Source organism: Castor canadensis, chromosome 4 (genome assembly GCF_047511655.1).
Source record: "Castor canadensis chromosome 4, mCasCan1.hap1v2, whole genome shotgun sequence".
Lineage (NCBI taxonomy): Eukaryota > Metazoa > Chordata > Mammalia > Rodentia > Castoridae > Castor > Castor canadensis.
The window spans coordinates 178162602-178184305 of NC_133389.1; the positions used below are offsets into that span (position 1 = coordinate 178162602).

Below are 21704 nucleotides of genomic sequence, written 5' to 3' on the forward strand. Positions count from 1 at the left end.
CTAAACCTGAGAGGCTGGTCAAGTCTGGGAGTTTTGAGCCCTACCTGTCTTCAGCACCCAGGACACAGCTTGACCCCAGCTTTTGGCAGGAAGGAAGGAGGGGTCCCCAAAAGGCAGCATGAGCAGAGGGGTGGGAGGCTCCACCCTGCCTGGAGGAGACACCGAAATCCATCAGGTCAGCCACACCCTGCAGCTTCCTTCCAGCCAGGCTTCAGTTCCTGGGCTGGGGTGGGGCCAGGGTGGGGGCCTGGGGCTTAGGGAGGGACAGAGAGCCTTTACGGCCAGAAACAAAGTCTACGCCTATTTAAACCCAGACAGCCTGTGCTGTAGCTGGTACCCTGGTGTCCCAGTCCAGCCATCCTGCTGCAAGCCCACCACCACCAGCTGCAGACATGCAGGGATCCTGGCTGCTGCTGCTGCTCCTCGCCCTGAGGCTACAGCTGTGCCTTGGTGTCATCCCCGGTAATGGACTCTCCCAGGCGCTCCTACTCCTCCCCCTCCCCCTGGCTGGCTCCCAGACTGACCCTGTCACCACTCACCCCTTGGCCAGTGGAGGAGGAGAATCCAGCCTTCTGGAATCAAAAGGCAGCGGAGGCCCTGAACACAGCCAAGAAGCTGCAGCCCATTCAGACAGCAGCCAAGAACCTCATCCTCTTCCTGGGGGACGGTGAGCGTGCAAGGCCTGCCCCCCGCCGTGGCCCTCACGTGCCTGCACCCACTGCAGGTCCAGGCCCAATCAGGGGCTTGGGCCTGACAGGGTTCTGTTCCTTCAGGAATGGGGGTGTCTACGGTGACAGCCACCCGGATCCTGAAAGGACAGTTGGAAGGTCAACCGGGGCCTGAAACACCCCTGGCCATGGACCACTTCCCATACCTGGCCCTGTCCAAGGTGAGTGCTGGGCCACCCGAGTCCTCCACAGCAGGAAGTGGGGAAGGGGCTGGGGACACTGGCAGACAGAAGGACCCAGGAGAGCCTGAACCTTGTTAGGAGCCTAGGTAAATGGGGATAACTCCCGGGCCTGGGTCCCAATGGGATCCTGCCCCAGATGAGAACTGAGCTCTCTGCCCCAGACATACAACGTGGACAGACAGGTGCCAGACAGTGCAGGCACGGCCACAGCTTTCCTGTGCGGGGTCAAGACCAAATACAGAACCATTGGCTTGAGTGCGGGTGCCCGCTACAACCGGTGCAACACGACGCATGGCAACGAGGTCCTCTCCGTGATGTACCGTGCCAAGAAAGCAGGTGAGCTTGGAGCTAGCTGGGCTTTGGGTCAAGGTCATGAGCAGGCCTCTGACCTCTGCCACCTCCAGGGAAATCTGTGGGAGTGGTGACAACCACATCAGTGCAGCACGCCTCACCCGCCAGCGCATACGCACACACGGTGAACCGCAACTGGTACTCAGATGCCAACATGCCTGCCTCGGCACGGGAGGAAGGCTGCACAGACATTGCCACCCAGCTCATCTCCAACATGGACATTGATGTGAGCTTCCGTAGCAAGGGGAGGGGGCTGGCGGAGGGGTAGGCCTGCCAGCATCTTGGTGGGTAAGGGATGTAAAACGTCCAGCCCAGAAGGGGCCCTTCCCATCGACTGAGGGTTCACTGAGGGCCGTCTGGGAGGAGGGGACCCATCAGGCTCCAAGTCCATCTGGCCCGATCATTCGACCACAGGTGATACTTGGTGGGGGCCGGAAGTTTATGTTTCCCAAGGGGACCCCAGACCCAGAATACCCAACTGACACCACCCAGGAGGGAACCAGGCTGGATGGACGGAACCTGGTGCAGGAGTGGCTGGCGAAGAACCAGGTGATATGGGCACCCACAAGCAGGGGACAGGGCAAGAACCAGGGGAAAGCTGTGGGTGTCAGGATTTAGTGCTAAGAGCTGACCATGTCGCTCCAGGGGTCCCGATATGTTTGGAACCGCACTCAGCTGATGCAGGCTTCCCAGGACCCATCAGTGACCCACCTCATGGGTAATGACCCCCACTTTCTGACCTGGCACCCCTCAGATGGCCTGCATTGGTGCACGTGTGCCATGACTCCTCTCACCACCCATCTCATGGTCACCACGGGCTCTTTCTCTCTCAGGCCTCTTTGAGCCTGAGCACTTGAGATACGAGGCCTACCGAAACCACACCCAGGACCCCTCCTTGCTGGAGGTGACAGAGGTGGCCCTGCACATGCTGAGCAGGAACCCCCAGGGCTTCTTCCTCTTTGTGGAAGGTGAGTCTTGGGGCCTGGCAGAACAGAGGGGTGGAGGACCCAGGGCAGGACCAAGAGTCACCCCTCCCACCTGCTCTTTGCAGGGGGCCGCATTGACCACGGTCACCACGAAGGCGTAGCGTATAAGGCACTGACTGAGGCCGTCATGTTCGACTCTGCCATTGAGAAGGCGAGCCAGCTCACCAGTGAGCGGGACACACTTACCCTTGTCACCGCTGACCACTCCCACGTCTTCACTTTTGGTGGTGCCACACATCGGGGGACCTCCATCTTCGGTAGGCCAAGGGACAGTGGCAACTATTGCATCAATTTTATGGCAGAAGTCTCCCTGAGCCTTAGTTCCTGTCTGTCGAGGGGCGTAATGACTGCACCTGCCTTGTTGAGATCTCAGCATGAAGACAGTGACAGTCCTGGCCGGGCCACATATAGTCCAGTCGGAGTACTGACGCCTCTCTCTCTACATGCAGGACTGGCCCCCTACAAGGCCCTGGACGGCAGTGCCTTCACTTCCATCCTGTATGGGAATGGCCCAGGCTACAAAGTGGACAATGGTGTCCGGTCCGATGTCACGGAAAACGAGAGCGGTGAGTGCATTTGGGTTGCCCAACGGGGTTCCAGGCAGAGGGAACTCTTGGTAGAGACCATCGCCCTGAACGCCTGGTCTTGCCAGGCTCCCCGACGTACCGGCAGCAGGCGGCAGTGCCGCTGGCAGCCGAGACGCACGGCGGCGAGGACGTAGCGGTGTTCGCGCGCGGCCCGCAGGCGCACCTGGTGCACGGCGTGCAGGAGCAGAGCTACATCGCGCACGTCATGGCCTTCGCCGGCTGCCTGGAGCCCTACGCCGCCTGCAACCTGCCGCCCCCTGCCGACCACAGCGGCACCTCGGGCCGCACTGCTCAACCTGGCCGGGCCACTACCCTGCTGCTCTCTCTACTGGCAGCCACTTTACTGCTGGACACACACTAGGCTCCCGCCACTCCATGACCACTCCGTGCCTGCTGTGTCCAAACCAGGCCTCCACCAATGGATCTCCAGCCCCGACATGGTGCTCCCCATCTCCTTCCTACCCCTGCTCCTGCTGAGTTTCCCAAACCCCAACTCCAAGTTTCCAACTCAGACCCAACTCAGCCTGTCAGTCCCAGTGCCTCCACCATGGGCACAGCTCTCCAATCCACAGCTCTCCTCAGAGCAGTAATCAGCCTGACCGTAGGGGGCACGTCTGTCCCAGCTCACCCCCAACACAATAGGGTGACTTGGAGGCAGGCAATGCCAGCCACAGCCTTCCTGAGGCTATGTCACCTTCCAGAAGAGGTGGTGGCTCCAACCACCTAGTCGCTGCTGAGTCTGTACCTTGAACCAAGTAGAACCTGGGAATCCCCACAGGGTGAGGACTGGACAAGACAGTGGCCTGCCTTTTTTGGCTCCAGTCTCTTCAGCACCTCAGACTGGGAGCCTGTAGAGGCTTCTGAGGATGAGGGATCCCCCACCAGGGTTTTGACACAGCCCTCACCGCCCTCACTGGCCACCTCCACACCCGGCACCCTTCACAGGGCCCAGAGGTTCCATTAGGATGAATGCCACCACCGCCCAGCATGCACAAAGTTTCTGAGCAAAGAGCATTTCCTGCTCTCTTGGGACCATCATTCCAGGACACAGAACAAAATAAACTGCTGTACAATGTAAAAGCCAATAATCCTTTCTAGAAAGTCCTGAGTGCCTGGTGGCCCAGTACAGGTAGTGGGGGGGGAGGGCGGTTGGTTAGAATCAGGAGGCCAGGGAGAGGCCACCTGAGGGTGGACAGTTTAGTTAGGTAAGGATCCTGGAAAAACAATCCTTGAACAGTGCAGAGGGGCAAATGCACAGGTGTAGGGTGACCATGGACTATAGGACTTGCACCTGACAAAGAAGAGACAAACAGGGCCTGCAACAGCCTCTGCACGCTGGAGCTCCCGCACCTGATCTTGCTGAGAGGATGGGTGGGGCACTACAGCAGCAAGACTTCCAGGGAAGGAGGCCTGGTGAGGAGCAACCTGGAGCCTCAGTGATGTCTGACTCCACACTGAGCCTGGGCTGGTGGCAGCAGGAAGCACTGACGCTCCCAGTTCTCAAGGCCACGACAGGGGTGGACACCCAGTTTAGCACCCACATTCCTGCCACTCCCACGCTGCACCCAGGGCAGCCTGACCTTGGCTTTGCTGGCAGCTGAGAAGTGCTCAGGTACAAACAGGGCACCAAGAGCCATGCCAAAAGCGGTGGTCGGCCTGGCCCAGGCACACTCGGGCCAGCTGCTGGGGCTTGTCACTGCCCTCCATCTCATAAGTCAACTCATGCAGTACCTCACAGAACGGTGGTGACAAGTGCTCACTCAGGACAATCACCACACGCCCGGCACAGTTGTGCCGGATCCTGGGGCCAAGGGAAGCAGGGGGTTGTCCAGACAGACATGCAGGTGGATTACACCAGGCCTCCCCCACACATGCTCCCAGCTGGGCTGGAACCCAGGACTCAACCTGCCCAACTAACAATGGGTGAGGGGCCAATCCAGATATGAAGAGGCTCAACCTGAAGACCCCGAGTCCCAGTCACAGAGCACAACCCACTCCTGCTACTGACCAGAGCCCCAGTGGGCCAGCACCACTTCCCCCTTCCTGTATGGTGGGAGACTGGCCAGATTCCTGCTTCACACTTGCTCCCCCTAGGTGGACCTGGGGCAGCACAACCTGGGCCACACCTTCCCTGGGAGCTGTCCAGACTTAGCCTCTCCATCCCCAGGGGAGGAGATGGCAGCTCAGGAGACCCCAGATTGCCCAGGATTCCAAAGGGCAGGAGGGAGCACCAGTCTCTGAACCTGGGATCTGGACTTCTATTGCAAGGCCACCACTTGCCTCCCCCAGTATGCCTTCCATGTGACCATTCAAAGGTCATCAAGCAGACAGGGCCAAGGTGAAAGGGGGAGGGGCGCCTGAGGCAAGCAGCAGGGATGGCAGTGGTGGGTGGTCTGTAGTCCCACCTGCCGGGGCTGGGGGAGCGAGTTTGGCCTGATGAGCTGGGACACCACTGCATGTAGTCCAGGCCAGCGGCAGGATCTCCTGGACCCTCTGCTCCACAGCATCGGCTCCCAAAAGGCTGACCAGACGCTCCATGAACACCCTGTATGCCGCCAGGATCTGAGCCAGGACAGGGGCTGTCCTCAAGAGGGGGACAGACCTAGCCAGGGACCATCCCTGCTGGGGCCCCAGCCTTCCCTGCGGTCCATCCCACACTCAGGCACCTTTTCACTCTCCTCATCCTGAGCTAGGTACAGGGTCCTCTCTGGCAGGGTGAGCCCATCCTGGTCAATCTGGAGAGGAAGGCAGGGATTTAGGTCAGAGGTCAGTGTGTCAGCTTCTCCAGACAGACTTCCCACCCCAATGCCAAAACAGTGAGGACCTGCCAGACATCCACTGTCACAAGCCCCAGCATCACACAGAGAGTAGCCTCTTCCTGCACGCAGGGCAGCTGGTCAGAGTCCCAGGCCCCCAGGCCCAGCCTGGAGACTCAAGGCAGAGGCCACTGCCTACCCCTTCCCTTTGCCTACTTGTGGGGACATGCGCGGGCCCGTGCACTGGGAGTTGGGGGTCCCTGGCATTCTTGGCCTGCCCTTGCCTGGTCCCTCACTGCTCCCACCGCCCGCGGGAGGGCTGGGAACTGTGGCTCCCGCCGCTCCACTAAACACTGCACTTCCTCCCGGGCAATGACTTGCGCCCTCCTCCCGCCGGCTCCTGCCGGCTCGCCATCCGCTGCTGCAGCTGCCCTGGACACGCGCCCCGGCTTCAGGGCCGCGGGGACACGCCTGCTCCTCGCAGCGCCCAGGGTCCCCCGCCCCCGGCGAGGTGCGGGGACACTCACGCGGATGACGTAGCGCGAGGAGTTCCTGTCGTCCAGGCTGACGGTGAGCGAGAAGAGCGCGGCCGCGCTGTACACGCCCTGCGCCTTGTACAGCAGCCGGTTGAGGTCCCAGCGTGCCGCCGTCCCCGGGCGCTCGGCCGCGCCGCCCAGGTCCCAGCCCCCGCAGTCCTCGATGACCTCGAGCATGGGCCGCGGCCCGAGCCGCTCGATCTCGCGCATGTCGAGGCACGAGCGGAAGAAGGCGCGCACCTTGCGCTGCGCCGAGCCGCCCGGGCCTCCCTGGGGCCGCGCCAGCAGGCGCCGCAGGCGCTCCTCGTTCTGCTCGCCGATGGCCGCGATGGTGCCATAGGTGAACTTGTCGTCGGGGATGGCGTGGCGTCGCAGCTGTTTGTCCACACTCCAGAGGTCTGGCAGCTCACTGATTCTAAACTGCACTGCACCCAAAGTTCAGACAAACTTTGCCGTTTGTTAAGTGAGGCTTTATGTTTTCTTCACCATCCCTACTGCCAGGAACTATTCACAGTAGTCACCCTGTTCCCAGTGGACGCAGGACCAGTCGCCACTAAAGCCAATGGTAATGCCTTGGCCAGGGCAACCCAGCTGATCCAGCTAACATTGTCTGTCTCCGTTTGAAATGCCATCTGTCCTTCCAGCCCCTCAGGAAGACTGAGGGTCACTAGTATGCTACTCAGCTTTTCATCGTCATGACAAATGCAAAGTCAATGTATGAAGTGAAAAGATTTGTTTGGGCCCCAGGTTTTAGAGGGTTCAGTCCATCGTTGGTTGGTCCCATTGCTGTGGGCCTGAGGCAGCAAAGCATGGCAGGAGTGGAGCAAAATTATTCACCCCCGGCCAGGAGGTGAAGAGGGAAAGAAAAAGAAGGGGCCAGTGTCCCACTACCCCCAACAACCTGATGACCTCCACTGTACCCCACATCTGCAAGGCTCCACCACCCCCACCTAGTGGCACAAGCCTGGGACCAAGCCTACAATACATGGGCCTCTGGGGAAACATTTAAGATCCAAACTATAGCAGTGGAGACAGTGGTCACCTGTCTCCAGAATAGAAAGCTATTTCTTTCATAATTCCTCACTCAGCCCCCAGAAATGAGTTCTGACACCATCACAGCACCACGGCATCAGCCCTGCATGGGGAAGCTTTTGTCGAACCAAAAACATGCAACCTATGACAAGTGCACACTGATTCCCCGGTGGCAATTGGATGAAGTCCATCTGTCACCCCCTGATGTGCACCCCCTGACGTTCTGACTATCTTCCCAGGAGTATGAGTTTGACATGCCAAACAGTGGTTAGAAACCATTTTGGCAATTTTGGAATAGTGACCCCCAGCAATAAATCCTATCAATTGTTTCATTCTGTCTGTTCTACAATAGATTGTAGTATGTATGTATCCATGTATTTATTTATTTATTTACTTAGGGCAGTGCTGGGGATCAAGCCCAGGGGCCTCCCTTGCACTGGGCAAGGGCCTGAGTCCATGAACATTTCCTTCCGATTTAGGTACCTAGCGTGGCTGTTAAATAGATGATCGCAGGGGAGTTGTCTTGGATCAAGCATATGGAGTTTGTTCAAATTGTATACCTGACATTTTCAGTGCTGGCTGACTTCTGGCATGAACAGCTACCACAGCTTTTCCTTGGTATTTACTTAACTGTCTGGGTTTTTAGTTGTTTGTTTGTTTTTGTAAAGCAGGGTCTCACCACCTCTGTGTCTAAACTTGAACTTTTCCTGCCTCAGCCTCTGAGTGCTGGCATTACAGCCACGGTGTTACAGGCATGCTCCACCACTTTTGGCTTTAATTAACTCTTATTCTGATTGATGTTGGGTTGAGTTTTATGAGCCAATCAGTTTCTTCACAGGAGTTCTGGGGATTCTCAGCTAGTCCCATAGTACAATCTTGAAGACATCAGAAACTTGTCAGAGTCCTTTCCATGAGTCTCTGAAAACAAAACACTTTAGGCCTAGAGTTGCTTGGGAAAGTAGCAGAGTAAACAACCATCTGTGAATGAGGAAATTTGGTTATTTCTGTTGCATAAATTTGAAGATAACTAAAATTATAATAGATAGTATATAACTTTCTATGAATTTTTCTTTTTTCTTGAAGCAGTATCTTCTATGTAGCTCAGGCTGGTCTTGAACTCATGATCCTCCTGTCTCAGCCTCCCGGGAGCTGGGATTATAGACATGTACAAAGGCATGCTACTCACTCTTCTTAAGAAGCCACCAGGATTTAATCTTGAGGACTCCACTGCAAAGGACTATCCACTCCTAATCACTTCCCAAGGCCCCACCTGTAAACACCGCAGTCAGCTCTCTGATAGGAATTAAGTTTACCACACTGAAACACTCAAAACACATCCAAACCATAGCACTTACTGTTTTTTTTTTTTTTTTCTTTTCCAATGAGCAATTTTGTTTTGGCTAAGTTTTCCCTACTGAGGCCACTGTGTCACTAGGTTGTTTTTGGTGAGCTTCACCCATGTCTCTAAAAAAGTCTTACACGTGATTATTTTATCTAAAATCCAGACTCCTTGGGTTTAGATAACTCCATTACAAAAATAAAACCAGCTGGGTGCCACTGGTTCACATCTCTAATCCTTGCTACTCAGGAGGATTGCAGTTTGAAACCAGCCTGGGCAAATAGTTCACGAGATCCTATCTCGAAAATACTCAATACAAAAAAAGGGCTGGCAGAGTGGCTTAAGTGGTAGAGTGCCTGCCTAGCAAGCGTGAAGCCCTGAGTTCAGAATAAAATAAAACGCAAAACCAGAAGCAAAACCAAAAACCTACCCAAGGCTTCTTAACTGGATCCAGGTACTTTAATCCAATTTGACCCTGGATGGATCTCATCCAGTTTGTGTCTGACCCACGGATACCTGAGACCCTGTGAAGGACTCAGTCCTGTTTCCATCACTGATTCTGAACTCAAACAGGATTTAATCTCCCCCTCCCCACCCCTCCCCTGCCACACACACACACTCAAAGAAAGAACTCTTTTCTTTTTGCGGTACTGGGACTTGAACTCAGAGCCTACACCTTGAGCCATTCCACCAGCCCTTTTTTGTGATTTTTTTTTTCGAGATAGGGTCTGTTGAACTGGCTTTGAACCCCAATCCTCCTGATCTCTGCCTCCTGAGTAGCTAGGATTACAGGCGTGAGACTCTGGCACCTGACTCAAAGAAAGAACTCAAAACAGAGCCTGGGAGCTGGACATGGTGGCCCATGGCTGGCACTTGGGAAGTAGAGGCAGGAGGATCATCAGGTGGAGATCACCTAGGTTATATAGCAAGACCCTAGCTCAAAACAAAACAAAACCCAGAACAACAACAACAACAACAAAACCCTTGAAACAAATTCTTAGAGCTCTGAACTCCAGAGAGACGATGGCGATGGCACGGTGAGCCCCAGCAAGCGCTTTCTCTCGCTCCCTCCCTGGCCCGGGGTAGAGGGTCTTTGCTTCACATCTGCCTACTGCACCAATCTGTTAAAAGGAAAAGCTGTAGGTGAATTAAACTGAACAGAGTTTACTTGAACAAAGAGTGATTCAGAACTGGGGCAGCCCTCAGACCAGAGGACACTGTGAGAACTGGGGACCATACTTGTGGGTAGAAAAAGGAAGCGGGGCACAGAGACAGCATGATTTGGTCCAGCTCGGCCTCGCCCTTGGCCTTCTTTGAATCAGTGGCCTCCTGGGAGGGATGGAGCTCAGCGTCTGTAATCAGCTGGCACTGAACTGTGTGTTACAAGCATACCCCACTAAGGTAGGTTTTCTTAGTGTAAGGTACCCAGCCACCTGCAGGTCCCAGAGGTCCTTCTGTAAGGACTCCAGTGCAGAGGCAGCCTCAAGCTGGGCTGAGTTTGACTGCACAACACTCAGTTGCTTTTCCTAGTCTTCTGCCCCCGTAGAGTGCAGTCCTGCCTGTTTTTGAACTTCATGTAAAGAAAAGCCATGGCCTACAGCACGCGTGCTGTGATCTGCACTTCGGTTTGGGGGGTTCATTTGCAGGCCTGCCGCAGTTCATTGCCTTCACCACGACTCTAAGCTCTCACCAATTGAAAGTTGGTGGCAACCCTGCCTGGAGTATCGGTGCCATTGTAATGGCACGTGCTCACTTAGGTCTCTGTGTCACCGTTTTGTAATACTTGTGACATTTCAAATGTCTGACTAACCAAACGTTTTGCTTATTCTGTCTGTTAGGGTGATGTGTGATCTTTGGTGGTAATGTTCATTGTGGGGTGCCGCGAATGGCACCCATAGAAGATGGTGACCCTAATGGATACATTGTGGGTGTTCTGACAGCTCCACTGACCAGCTACTCTCCACCTCTGTAACTTTCCTTGGACCTCCTATCCCTGGAGACTCCGAAATACTGACATCAGGCCAGTTAATAACTGTGTGGTGATCTCTAAGTATTCAAGTGAAAGGAAGGGTCACATGACCTTCATCTCAATTAAAACCCGGGACTCAGGACTGTAGTCCTACCTACTTGGGAGACAGAGATCAGCCCAGACAAATAGTTCACAAGACCCTATCTTGAAAAAACACATCACACACACAAAAGGGCTGCTCAAGAGTTAGAGTGCCTGCCTAGCAATCGTGAGGCCCTCAGTTTAAACCCCAACAACCAAAAAATAAATAAATAAAATTAATTAATTAATTAATTAATTAACTAAAAGTTAGAAATGATTAAGCTTAGTGAGGAAGGCATATTGAAAGCTATCTCAGGGCAAAAAAAGGCTTCTTGCCTCAAACAGCCAATTTGTGAATGCAAACAAAAAGGTTTTTTGTTTTTTGGGATTCTTTTTGTTGTTGTTTTTCAGTGCTGGAGATTGAACCCAGGGACTTACATGTGCTAGGCAAAACAGAAAAGTTCTCGGAAGAAATAAAAGCTATGCCTGTCAGTGGAGAAAAATGGAAAGTTCTCAGTCTCAATGAAGAAAGAATTCAGGGGTCTGGAGGCATGGCTCAAGTGGTACAACACGTGCCTAGAAAGTACGAGGCCCTGAGTTCAAACTCCAGTACCAACAAAAAGAAAAAAAATAGAAGAAAGAATCAGGGGTGGACACACGGGGGTTTTAACAGAGCAAGATTTATTTGGAGCAAATGCAAAAGTGAAAGTTCACCCTCCCATGGGAGATTAAGGGCAGGCAGTTGACCATGTAGTCAAGTGTACTGAGCAGTCGGGTCCTAGACACTTTCATGGATAGGATTCAGTGATGGACAGGATTCAATGACTATGTAAGGGTAGGTACTTAATGTGGAGAGTTCTTAAAAATGGGAGAGCATTTGCAAGAACCGGAGAAAGGAGAACGGTATACCTAACACAGCGTCCTCAGAGCCAAGGTGGCGATGTGAGGGAGGCTATGTGCATAAACCCACAGCTGTAAGGACATGTGGATGAGGCCTCCAGCTAACTCTAGGGTTTGCAAAGTCCTTCCTGTTGGGGTGGTTGCTGGGGATCCTTGGCTGCTATACCAAGATGTAGCCTCGACCATGGTCCGCCCTTACTCCAGGACAATGGTGGAGCAGGATGTTTGGCAAAATGTACCCGGATGCAGTGCTGTGCCTGCTCTCTGGCTCCTTTGTATTCTTCCCTTTGTGCCTTCCTACCCCCATCTCACTCCCACAAACTCACAAATGACTTTTTTTAAAAATTGAAACCGTCTTATTGTTAATATGTTAGTTGTCTGGATGGAAATCAAACAGTTACCAGAGGAGGGGTGAATTCAGGGGTTCCCACAGCTTCCCCATTTCCACACAAAACAGGTCCTTGAGATCTGCAAACATGAAAAGCATTTCCAGGTGTCTCACAGCAAGGAGTCTCATCAGGTGGAAGTTTCAGCAAGGATTTATTTGGTATAACAGGAGAAAGTAGGGAGAAGTGGGGGGAGGAGAAACATTTCCTGCTCCCTCTCCGGACATGGGAGTAGACTCCAAATGGTGGTTCCTCTCTGTGGCCTTCTACTTTCCTGCGATGGGGCAATACATGTCATCAGAAATCTAACTACCCTAATTGTTCGACAATGGTGTACGGGCTGCAAGGAGTTGTCCAGGATTGTCAGTGAGCGTGAGCCAGCTTCAACTGGGAGAAGAGGCCACCTAGGACCTTTATAGCTACAGAGAAGTTATGCTCCACTGCAGAAGTTCCAAAAACAGGCTGACTCTTGTCAGGGACCAAGGCAGTGCTCATGGCTTTCTCCAAATTCTAGAGCTCTTAATTATTCAAAATCTACACTGCCCATGCAAAAAGCAGAGACGATAGCACATCTGTTTACAATATGGTTAACTGAATATTTAAGTCCACTTTTCAGACCTACTGATCAGACAAAGAAGACTCCTTTCAAAATATTACTTCTCATTGACAATGCAGCCTGCCACGCAAGAGCTCTGTTGGAGATGTGCAATGAGGTTCATACTGTTTTCATGCCTGCTAACAATGTCTATCCTGCAGCCCATGGATCAAGGAGAAATTAGGGCTGGGAGTGTGGCTCAAGTGGTAGAGCGCCTGCCTAGCAAGCACAAGTCCCTGAGTTCAAACCCCAAGTACTGTCAAAAGAAAAAAAAGCTTTGTTAAAAAAAAAAGGGGAAATTAAAAACATTTTTTTGCAGTATTGGGATTGAACTCAGGTCCTCTCTGCCACCCCACCAGCCCTTTCCTTGTGTTGGTTATTTATTTATTTTTTTTGGCAGTACTGGGGTTTGAACTCAGGGCCCCACATTTGCCATGCAGGTGCTGTACTACTTGAGCCACTCCACTAGCCCTCTTTCCTTGTGTTGGGTATAGCCTCTTGAACTATTTGCCTGGGCTGGCCTCGAACCTCAGTCCTCCTGATCTCTGCCTCCTGATTAGCTAGGATTACAGGCTTTGAGCCACTAGCTGCTAGTGCTCATGGCAATTTCAAGAAGCAATTTTGACTTTGGAATCTTGTTATTTTTGTGTGGTGTTGAGGATTGAACCCAGGGTCTCATGCATGCTAGACTGAGCTACACCTCTAGCCCTTTATGACAAAAAATTTCAGATAAGGGGAAGCTTCCTATGGAGACCACAAATAAAATTGTCTCTTTCTTTTTCCTCTCCCTTTCTCTTCCTTTTCTTCCCTCTCTTCTCCCTCCCTTCCTCTCCCTCTCCCCACTCTTTTCGTTTCTTCCTTGACTCTGTCTCCCGAGAGCTGGGAACACAGGTGTTCACCATCATACTTGCCTATTAAATAAAGTGGTTTTTCAGATGGAATCAACTCCTGGTGAAGATGCTGTGAACATTGTTAATGACAATGAAGGATTTAGAATATAAAAACTTAGTTGCTAAAGCAATGCCAGGGTTTGAGCAGATTGAGTCTCATTTTGAAAGAAGTTGTACTGAGGGTAAAATGCTGTTTGACAGCATGGCACGCTACTGAGAAATGTTTCTGTAAAAGGAGAGCAGACGATGCAGCAAACCTGATGGGAGAATTCTTCTAAGAAATTGACACAGCCATCCCAAGCTTTAGAAGCCACCACCCTGATCGCTCAGCACCTGTAAACATCAATGTCATGGATTTTGGAGCCCCAGTTGGTAAAAGAATTTACCAAGACAGAGAGTGGAAGAAGCAAAGATTTATCTGGACGTCATTAAAAGGAGATAGAATGGTGAGTGGCTAAGCTGAGGAACCTAGCACACAATGACAGGTTTTAGAGTGAGGGTTATACCTCAAGTTAGGCCACTTTTGATTGCTCACCTCCATTTTTGTGGACCTTACTGATTGGTTGGCTCTTCTTGGAATCACAGTTTGAATCTCTCACACATGAGAACATCTCTGGTCCATCTGGGCCTCCCCCCACATTCCATGTGTTCTTTCCTATTTCTTTGTTTGCCATGTTTCCTTAAAATGGGGACCTCCTCCACAATCATCCCCCAAAAGAATTATGTGCTGAAGGCTATGATGATACCCAGTATTGTCTGTTTGATTTGAGACAGGGTCTATCCAATGTAGTCCAGGCTGACCTCAGTCTCCAGATTTTGCTGTCTTAGTCTCCTGAGTGCTGGGAGTACAGGCATATGCTACCATGCCCGGCAATTCCTGGCATTTCTTTTTAAGCATTAACACATTTTAAAATTTATTTATTTACTCTGTGGTACTGGAGGTTTGAACTCAGGACCTGCTAGGCAAATGCTCTATCACTTGAGCCACGCCTCCAGCCCTAGCAATACCATTATTTTTAAGTTAAGATACAAACATTGTTTTAGACACAATGCTATTACAGACTTAGCAGAATAGTCAGTATGTACTAGGGAATGAAAAAATGCTGTGGCTTGCTATAGCGTGCAATTCACTTATTGTGGAGGTCTGAAACCACACCTACAACAGCCTGTCATTTGTTCAATTAAGGGAAAGCACTGTCATTCTCACTGCTGTAAGTTTCCCATTTATGAAAATGCAACGTTCTTCCCTCTCCTGTTGACGAACATTGGCAATGTTGCCAGCGTTGGCTATTTAAACAATGTCACTTTGACCAGGTGGGTACATGCAACCTAGATAACAAATGTCACAACTTTTCCAGGATTTTTACCCAAGGCTATGTCATGGAGGTGCCCAGTCTTGACTTTTCTGGTGGATGCTTCCTGTCTCTGATTTGAGGGACTGTTGTTTCTGCACATTAGTACCCCCGGGGGGACCTTTAGGTCTTTGCCAGGGTGGATTCTGCATTAGTTGGAACCTTTTCCCACGCATATAGGCCTTTCCAAATGCACCATGCTGCAGGACCTGGATGGAGGTGGGGTTTTTAGGCAGAAGCAGATCTGAGGGTCACAGGCAATGAAATAAAAGGGATGTGGACAACGAAGGACCAACTACAGAACAGTGAGTGGCAGTTTTGCTCAAGGCCTTCGCGCGCGCCGCCCGCTTCCTGGCCGCCAACCTGGACGCCAGCATCGACCCGTGCCAGGACTTCTACTCGTTTGCGTGCGGCGGCTGGCTGCGACGCCACGCCATCCCCGACGACAAGTTCACCTATGGCACCATCGCGGCCATCGGCGAGCAGAACGAGGAGCGCCTGCGGCGCCTGCTGGCGCGGCCCCAGGGAGGCCCGGGCGGCTCGGCGCAGCGCAAGGTGCGCGCCTTCTTCCGCTCGTGCCTCGACATGCGCGAGATCGAGCGGCTCGGGCCGCGGCCCATGCTCGAGGTCATCGAGGACTGCGGGGGCTGGGACCTGGGCGGCGCGGCCGAGCGCCCGGGGACGGCGGCACGCTGGGACCTCAACCGGCTGCTGTACAAGGCGCAGGGCGTGTACAGCGCGGCCGCGCTCTTCTCGCTCACCGTCAGCCTGGACGACAGGAACTCCTCGCGCTACGTCATCCGCGTGAGTGTCCCCGCACCTCGCCGGGGGCGGGGGACCCTGGGCGCTGCGAGGAGCAGGCGTGTCCCCGCGGCCCTGAAGCCGGGGCGCGTGTCCAGGGCAGCTGCAGCAGCGGATGGCGAGCCGGCAGGAGCCGGCGGGAGGAGGGCGCAAGTCATTGCCCGGGAGGAAGTGCAGTGTTTAGTGGAGCGGCGGGAGCCACAGTTCCCAGCCCTCCCGCGGGCGGTGGGAGCAGTGAGGGACCAGGCAAGGGCAGGCCAAGAATGCCAGGGACCCCCAACTCCCAGTGCACGGGCCCGCGCATGTCCCCACAAGTAGGCAAAGGGAAGGGGTAGGCAGTGGCCTCTGCCTTGAGTCTCCAGGCTGGGCCTGGGGGCCTGGGACTCTGACCAGCTGCCCTGCGTGCAGGAAGAGGCTACTCTCTGTGTGATGCTGGGGCTTGTGACAGTGGATGTCTGGCAGGTCCTCACTGTTTTGGCATTGGGGTGGGAAGTCTGTCTGGAGAAGCTGACACACTGACCTCTGACCTAAATCCCTGCCTTCCTCTCCAGATTGACCAGGATGGGCTCACCCTGCCAGAGAGGACCCTGTACCTAGCTCAGGATGAGGAGAGTGAAAAGGTGCCTGAGTGTGGGATGGACCGCAGGGAAGGCTGGGGCCCCAGCAGGGATGGTCCCTGGCTAGGTCTGTCCCCCTCTTGAGGACAGCCCCTGTCCTGGCTCAGATCCTGGCGGCATACAGGGTGTTCATGGAGCGTCTGGTCAGCCTTTTGGGAGCCGATGCTGTGGAGCAGAGGGTCCAGGAGATCCTGCCGCTGGCCTGGACTACATGCAGTGGTGTCCCAGCTCATCAGGCCAAACTCGCTCCCCCAGCCCCGGCAGGTGGGACTACAGACCACCCACCACTGCCATCCCTGCTGCTTGCCTCAGGCGCCCCTCCCCCTTTCACCTTGGCCCTGTCTGCTTGATGACCTTTGAATGGTCACATGGAAGGCATACTGGGGGAGGCAAGTGGTGGCCTTGCAATAGAAGTCCAGATCCCAGGTTCAGAGACTGGTGCTCCCTCCTGCCCTTTGGAATCCTGGGCAATCTGGGGTCTCCTGAGCTGCCATCTCCTCCCCTGGGGATGGAGAGGCTAAGTCTGGACAGCTCCCAGGGAAGGTGTGGCCCAGGTTGTGCTGCCCCAGGTCCACCTAGGGGGAGCAAGTGTGAAGCAGGAATCTGGCCAGTCTCCCACCATACAGGAAGGGGGAAGTGGTGCTGGCCCACTGGGGCTCTGGTCAGTAGCAGGAGTGGGTTGTGCTCTGTGACTGGGACTCGGGGTCTTCAGGTTGAGCCTCTTCATATCTGGATTGGCCCCTCACCCATTGTTAGTTGGGCAGGTTGAGTCCTGGGTTCCAGCCCAGCTGGGAGCATGTGTGGGGGAGGCCTGGTGTAATCCACCTGCATGTCTGTCTGGACAACCCCCTGCTTCCCTTGGCCCCAGGATCCGGCACAACTGTGCCGGGCGTGTGGTGATTGTCCTGAGTGAGCACTTGTCACCACCGTTCTGTGAGGTACTGCATGAGTTGACTTATGAGATGGAGGGCAGTGACAAGCCCCAGCAGCTGGCCCGAGTGTGCCTGGGCCAGGCCGACCACCGCTTTTGGCATGGCTCTTGGTGCCCTGTTTGTACCTGAGCACTTCTCAGCTGCCAGCAAAGCCAAGGTCAGGCTGCCCTGGGTGCAGCGTGGGAGTGGCAGGAATGTGGGTGCTAAACTGGGTGTCCACCCCTGTCGTGGCCTTGAGAACTGGGAGCGTCAGTGCTTCCTGCTGCCACCAGCCCAGGCTCAGTGTGGAGTCAGACATCACTGAGGCTCCAGGTTGCTCCTCACCAGGCCTCCTTCCCTGGAAGTCTTGCTGCTGTAGTGCCCCACCCATCCTCTCAGCAAGATCAGGTGCGGGAGCTCCAGCGTGCAGAGGCTGTTGCAGGCCCTGTTTGTCTCTTCTTTGTCAGGTGCAAGTCCTATAGTCCATGGTCACCCTACACCTGTGCATTTGCCCCTCTGCACTGTTCAAGGATTGTTTTTCCAGGATCCTTACCTAACTAAACTGTCCACCCTCAGGTGGCCTCTCCCTGGCCTCCTGATTCTAACCAACCGCCCTCCCCCCCCACTACCTGTACTGGGCCACCAGGCACTCAGGACTTTCTAGAAAGGATTATTGGCTTTTACATTGTACAGCAGTTTATTTTGTTCTGTGTCCTGGAATGATGGTCCCAAGAGAGCAGGAAATGCTCTTTGCTCAGAAACTTTGTGCATGCTGGGCGGTGGTGGCATTCATCCTAATGGAACCTCTGGGCCCTGTGAAGGGTGCCGGGTGTGGAGGTGGCCAGTGAGGGCGGTGAGGGCTGTGTCAAAACCCTGGTGGGGGATCCCTCATCCTCAGAAGCCTCTACAGGCTCCCAGTCTGAGGTGCTGAAGAGACTGGAGCCAAAAAAGGCAGGCCACTGTCTTGTCCAGTCCTCACCCTGTGGGGATTCCCAGGTTCTACTTGGTTCAAGGTACAGACTCAGCAGCGACTAGGTGGTTGGAGCCACCACCTCTTCTGGAAGGTGACATAGCCTCAGGAAGGCTGTGGCTGGCATTGCCTGCCTCCAAGTCACCCTATTGTGTTGGGGGTGAGCTGGGACAGACGTGCCCCCTACGGTCAGGCTGATTACTGCTCTGAGGAGAGCTGTGGATTGGAGAGCTGTGCCCATGGTGGAGGCACTGGGACTGACAGGCTGAGTTGGGTCTGAGTTGGAAACTTGGAGTTGGGGTTTGGGAAACTCAGCAGGAGCAGGGGTAGGAAGGAGATGGGGAGCACCATGTCGGGGCTGGAGATCCATTGGTGGAGGCCTGGTTTGGACACAGCAGGCACGGAGTGGTCATGGAGTGGCGGGAGCCTAGTGTGTGTCCAGCAGTAAAGTGGCTGCCAGTAGAGAGAGCAGCAGGGTAGTGGCCCGGCCAGGTTGAGCAGTGCGGCCCGAGGTGCCGCTGTGGTCGGCAGGGGGCGGCAGGTTGCAGGCGGCGTAGGGCTCCAGGCAGCCGGCGAAGGCCATGACGTGCGCGATGTAGCTCTGCTCCTGCACGCCGTGCACCAGGTGCGCCTGCGGGCCGCGCGCGAACACCGCTACGTCCTCGCCGCCGTGCGTCTCGGCTGCCAGCGGCACTGCCGCCTGCTGCCGGTACGTCGGGGAGCCTGGCAAGACCAGGCGTTCAGGGCGATGGTCTCTACCAAGAGTTCCCTCTGCCTGGAACCCCGTTGGGCAACCCAAATGCACTCACCGCTCTCGTTTTCCGTGACATCGGACCGGACACCATTGTCCACTTTGTAGCCTGGGCCATTCCCATACAGGATGGAAGTGAAGGCACTGCCGTCCAGGGCCTTGTAGGGGGCCAGTCCTGCATGTAGAGAGAGAGGCGTCAGTACTCCGACTGGACTATATGTGGCCCGGCCAGGACTGTCACTGTCTTCATGCTGAGATCTCAACAAGGCAGGTGCAGTCATTACGCCCCTCGACAGACAGGAACTAAGGCTCAGGGAGACTTCTGCCATAAAATTGATGCAATAGTTGCCACTGTCCCTTGGCCTACCGAAGATGGAGGTCCCCCGATGTGTGGCACCACCAAAAGTGAAGACGTGGGAGTGGTCAGCGGTGACAAGGGTAAGTGTGTCCCGCTCACTGGTGAGCTGGCTCGCCTTCTCAATGGCAGAGTCGAACATGACGGCCTCAGTCAGTGCCTTATACGCTACGCCTTCGTGGTGACCGTGGTCAATGCGGCCCCCTGCAAAGAGCAGGTGGGAGGGGTGACTCTTGGTCCTGCCCTGGGTCCTCCACCCCTCTGTTCTGCCAGGCCCCAAGACTCACCTTCCACAAAGAGGAAGAAGCCCTGGGGGTTCCTGCTCAGCATGTGCAGGGCCACCTCTGTCACCTCCAGCAAGGAGGGGTCCTGGGTGTGGTTTCGGTAGGCCTCGTATCTCAAGTGCTCAGGCTCAAAGAGGCCTGAGAGAGAAAGAGCCCGTGGTGACCATGAGATGGGTGGTGAGAGGAGTCATGGCACACGTGCACCAATGCAGGCCATCTGAGGGGTGCCAGGTCAGAAAGTGGGGGTCATTACCCATGAGGTGGGTCACTGATGGGTCCTGGGAAGCCTGCATCAGCTGAGTGCGGTTCCAAACATATCGGGACCCCTGGAGCGACATGGTCAGCTCTTAGCACTAAATCCTGACACCCACAGCTTTCCCCTGGTTCTTGCCCTGTCCCCTGCTTGTGGGTGCCCATATCACCTGGTTCTTCGCCAGCCACTCCTGCACCAGGTTCCGTCCATCCAGCCTGGTTCCCTCCTGGGTGGTGTCAGTTGGGTATTCTGGGTCTGGGGTCCCCTTGGGAAACATAAACTTCCGGCCCCCACCAAGTATCACCTGTGGTCGAATGATCGGGCCAGATGGACTTGGAGCCTGATGGGTCCCCTCCTCCCAGACGGCCCTCAGTGAACCCTCAGTCGATGGGAAGGGCCCCTTCTGGGCTGGACGTTTTACATCCCTTACCCACCAAGATGCTGGCAGGCCTACCCCTCCGCCAGCCCCCTCCCCTTGCTACGGAAGCTCACATCAATGTCCATGTTGGAGATGAGCTGGGTGGCAATGTCTGTGCAGCCTTCCTCCCGTGCCGAGGCAGGCATGTTGGCATCTGAGTACCAGTTGCGGTTCACCGTGTGTGCGTATGCGCTGGCGGGTGAGGCGTGCTGCACTGATGTGGTTGTCACCACTCCCACAGATTTCCCTGGAGGTGGCAGAGGTCAGAGGCCTGCTCTTGACCTTGACCCAAAGCCCAGCTAGCTCCAAGCTCACCTGCTTTCTTGGCACGGTACATCACGGAGAGGACCTCGTTGCCATGCGTCGTGTTGCACCGGTTGTAGCGGGCACCCGCACTCAAGCCAATGGTTCTGTATTTGGTCTTGACCCCGCACAGGAAAGCTGTGGCCGTGCCTGCACTGTCTGGCACCTGTCTGTCCACGTTGTATGTCTGGGGCAGAGAGCTCAGTTCTCATCTGGGGCAGGATCCCATTGGGACCCAGGCCCGGGAGTTATCCCCATTTACCTAGGCTCCTAACAAGGTTCAGGCTCTCCTGGGTCCTTCTGTCTGCCAGTGTCCCCAGCCCCTTCCCCACTTCCTGCTGTGGAGGACTCGGGTGGCCCAGCACTCACCTTGGACAGGGCCAGGTATGGGAAGTGGTCCATGGCCAGGGGTGTTTCAGGCCCCGGTTGACCTTCCAACTGTCCTTTCAGGATCCGGGTGGCTGTCACCGTAGACACCCCCATTCCTGAAGGAACAGAACCCTGTCAGGCCCAAGCCCCTGATTGGGCCTGGACCTGCAGTGGGTGCAGGCACGTGAGGGCCACGGCGGGGGGCAGGCCTTGCACGCTCACCGTCCCCCAGGAAGAGGATGAGGTTCTTGGCTGCTGTCTGAATGGGCTGCAGCTTCTTGGCTGTGTTCAGGGCCTCCGCTGCCTTTTGATTCCAGAAGGCTGGATTCTCCTCCTCCACTGGCCAAGGGGTGAGTGGTGACAGGGTCAGTCTGGGAGCCAGCCAGGGGGAGGGGGAGGAGTAGGAGCGCCTGGGAGAGTCCATTACCGGGGATGACACCAAGGCACAGCTGTAGCCTCAGGGCGAGGAGCAGCAGCAGCAGCCAGGATCCCTGCATGTCTGCAGCTGGTGGTGGTGGGCTTGCAGCAGGATGGCTGGACTGGGACACCAGGGTACCAGCTACAGCACAGGCTGTCTGGGTTTAAATAGGCGTAGACTTTGTTTCTGGCCGTAAAGGCTCTCTGTCCCTCCCTAAGCCCCAGGCCCCCACCCTGGCCCCACCCCAGCCCAGGAACTGAAGCCTGGCTGGAAGGAAGCTGCAGGGTGTGGCTGACCTGATGGATTTCGGTGTCTCCTCCAGGCAGGGTGGAGCCTCCCACCCCTCTGCTCATGCTGCCTTTTGGGGACCCCTCCTTCCTTCCTGCCAAAAGCTGGGGTCAAGCTGTGTCCTGGGTGCTGAAGACAGGTAGGGCTCAAAACTCCCAGACTTGACCAGCCTCTCAGGTTTAGCCTCCTGATGCCAGGAGCCCATAGAGGAGGAAAAACACGCCCAGAGTGGCCTGACCGCCTTTCCCCCAGTTGTCTTCTCACCAGTCTTGGCCAGGGCAGGTGGGTGCCCAGGA

General features: G+C 55.0%; 4 protein-coding genes across 4 annotated transcripts; 2 read left to right on the top strand and 2 right to left on the bottom strand.

The window, feature by feature from the left end:
- Positions 1-303: 303 nt before the first annotated feature.
- Positions 304-3916, top strand: LOC109692277 (intestinal-type alkaline phosphatase-like). Its single transcript, XM_074069564.1, has 11 exons — positions 304-462; positions 551-667; positions 774-889; positions 1072-1246; positions 1315-1487; positions 1676-1810; positions 1907-1979; positions 2095-2229; positions 2313-2504; positions 2697-2813; positions 2900-3916. Exons 1-11 carry the CDS (start codon positions 393-395, stop codon positions 3193-3195), a joined length of 1599 nt encoding a protein of 532 aa, XP_073925665.1. The 5' UTR covers positions 304-392; the 3' UTR covers positions 3196-3916.
- Positions 3917-4442: 526 nt separating this feature from the next.
- Positions 4443-8618, bottom strand: LOC109692276 (endothelin-converting enzyme-like 1). Its single transcript, XM_074072315.1, has 6 exons — positions 8615-8618; positions 6118-6551; positions 5501-5569; positions 5240-5396; positions 4843-4924; positions 4443-4635 (listed from the first exon to the last, which is right to left on the bottom strand). The coding sequence occupies exons 1-6, from the start codon at positions 8616-8618 to the stop codon at positions 4443-4445; spliced, it is 939 nt and encodes a 312-aa protein (XP_073928416.1).
- Positions 8619-9520: 902 nt separating this feature from the next.
- Positions 9521-17149, top strand: LOC109692275 (endothelin-converting enzyme-like 1). Its single transcript, XM_020172797.2, has 7 exons — positions 9521-9534; positions 9820-9898; positions 14998-15474; positions 16023-16091; positions 16196-16352; positions 16668-16749; positions 16957-17149. Exons 1-7 carry the CDS (start codon positions 9521-9523, stop codon positions 17147-17149), a joined length of 1071 nt encoding a protein of 356 aa, XP_020028386.2.
- Positions 17150-17661: 512 nt separating this feature from the next.
- Positions 17662-21288, bottom strand: LOC109692274 (intestinal-type alkaline phosphatase-like). The gene is made up of 11 exons (XM_020172796.2): positions 21130-21288; positions 20925-21041; positions 20703-20818; positions 20346-20520; positions 20105-20277; positions 19782-19916; positions 19613-19685; positions 19363-19497; positions 19088-19279; positions 18779-18895; positions 17662-18692 (listed from the first exon to the last, which is right to left on the bottom strand). Exons 1-11 carry the CDS (start codon positions 21197-21199, stop codon positions 18397-18399), a joined length of 1599 nt encoding a protein of 532 aa, XP_020028385.1. The 5' UTR covers positions 21200-21288; the 3' UTR covers positions 17662-18396.
- Positions 21289-21704: the final 416 nt, after the last annotated feature.

What these genes read in the sequence shown, in the direction of transcription:
- LOC109692277 (XM_074069564.1), top strand. Translation starts at nt 393, where the DNA reads ATGCAGGGATCCTGGCTGCTGCTGCTGCTCCTCGCCCTGAGGCTACAG. An exon ending in GTGCCTTGGTGTCATCCCCG is followed by an intron (nt 463 to 550) that starts GTAATGGACTCT and finishes CCCCTTGGCCAG; the next exon opens with TGGAGGAGGAGAATCCAGCC. An exon ending in TCTCCAACATGGACATTGAT is followed by an intron (nt 1,488 to 1,675) that starts GTGAGCTTCCGT and finishes ATTCGACCACAG; the next exon opens with GTGATACTTGGTGGGGGCCG.
- LOC109692276 (XM_074072315.1), bottom strand. An exon ending in CCTCGCGCTACGTCATCCGC is followed by an intron (nt 5,570 to 6,117) that starts GTGAGTGTCCCC and finishes CTTCCTCTCCAG; the next exon opens with ATTGACCAGGATGGGCTCAC. An exon ending in GCTGGCCCACTGGGGCTCTG is followed by an intron (nt 4,636 to 4,842) that starts GTCAGTAGCAGG and finishes CCTTGGCCCCAG; the next exon opens with GATCCGGCACAACTGTGCCG.
- LOC109692275 (XM_020172797.2), top strand. An exon ending in TACAAGCATACCCCACTAAG is followed by an intron (nt 9,899 to 14,997) that starts GTAGGTTTTCTT and finishes GTTTTGCTCAAG; the next exon opens with GCCTTCGCGCGCGCCGCCCG. An exon ending in GCTGGCCCACTGGGGCTCTG is followed by an intron (nt 16,750 to 16,956) that starts GTCAGTAGCAGG and finishes CCTTGGCCCCAG; the next exon opens with GATCCGGCACAACTGTGCCG.
- LOC109692274 (XM_020172796.2), bottom strand. Translation starts at nt 21,199, where the DNA reads ATGCAGGGATCCTGGCTGCTGCTGCTGCTCCTCGCCCTGAGGCTACAG. An exon ending in CATACCTGGCCCTGTCCAAG is followed by an intron (nt 20,521 to 20,702) that starts GTGAGTGCTGGG and finishes TCTCTGCCCCAG; the next exon opens with ACATACAACGTGGACAGACA. An exon ending in ATCAGTGACCCACCTCATGG is followed by an intron (nt 19,498 to 19,612) that starts GTAATGACCCCC and finishes TTTCTCTCTCAG; the next exon opens with GCCTCTTTGAGCCTGAGCAC.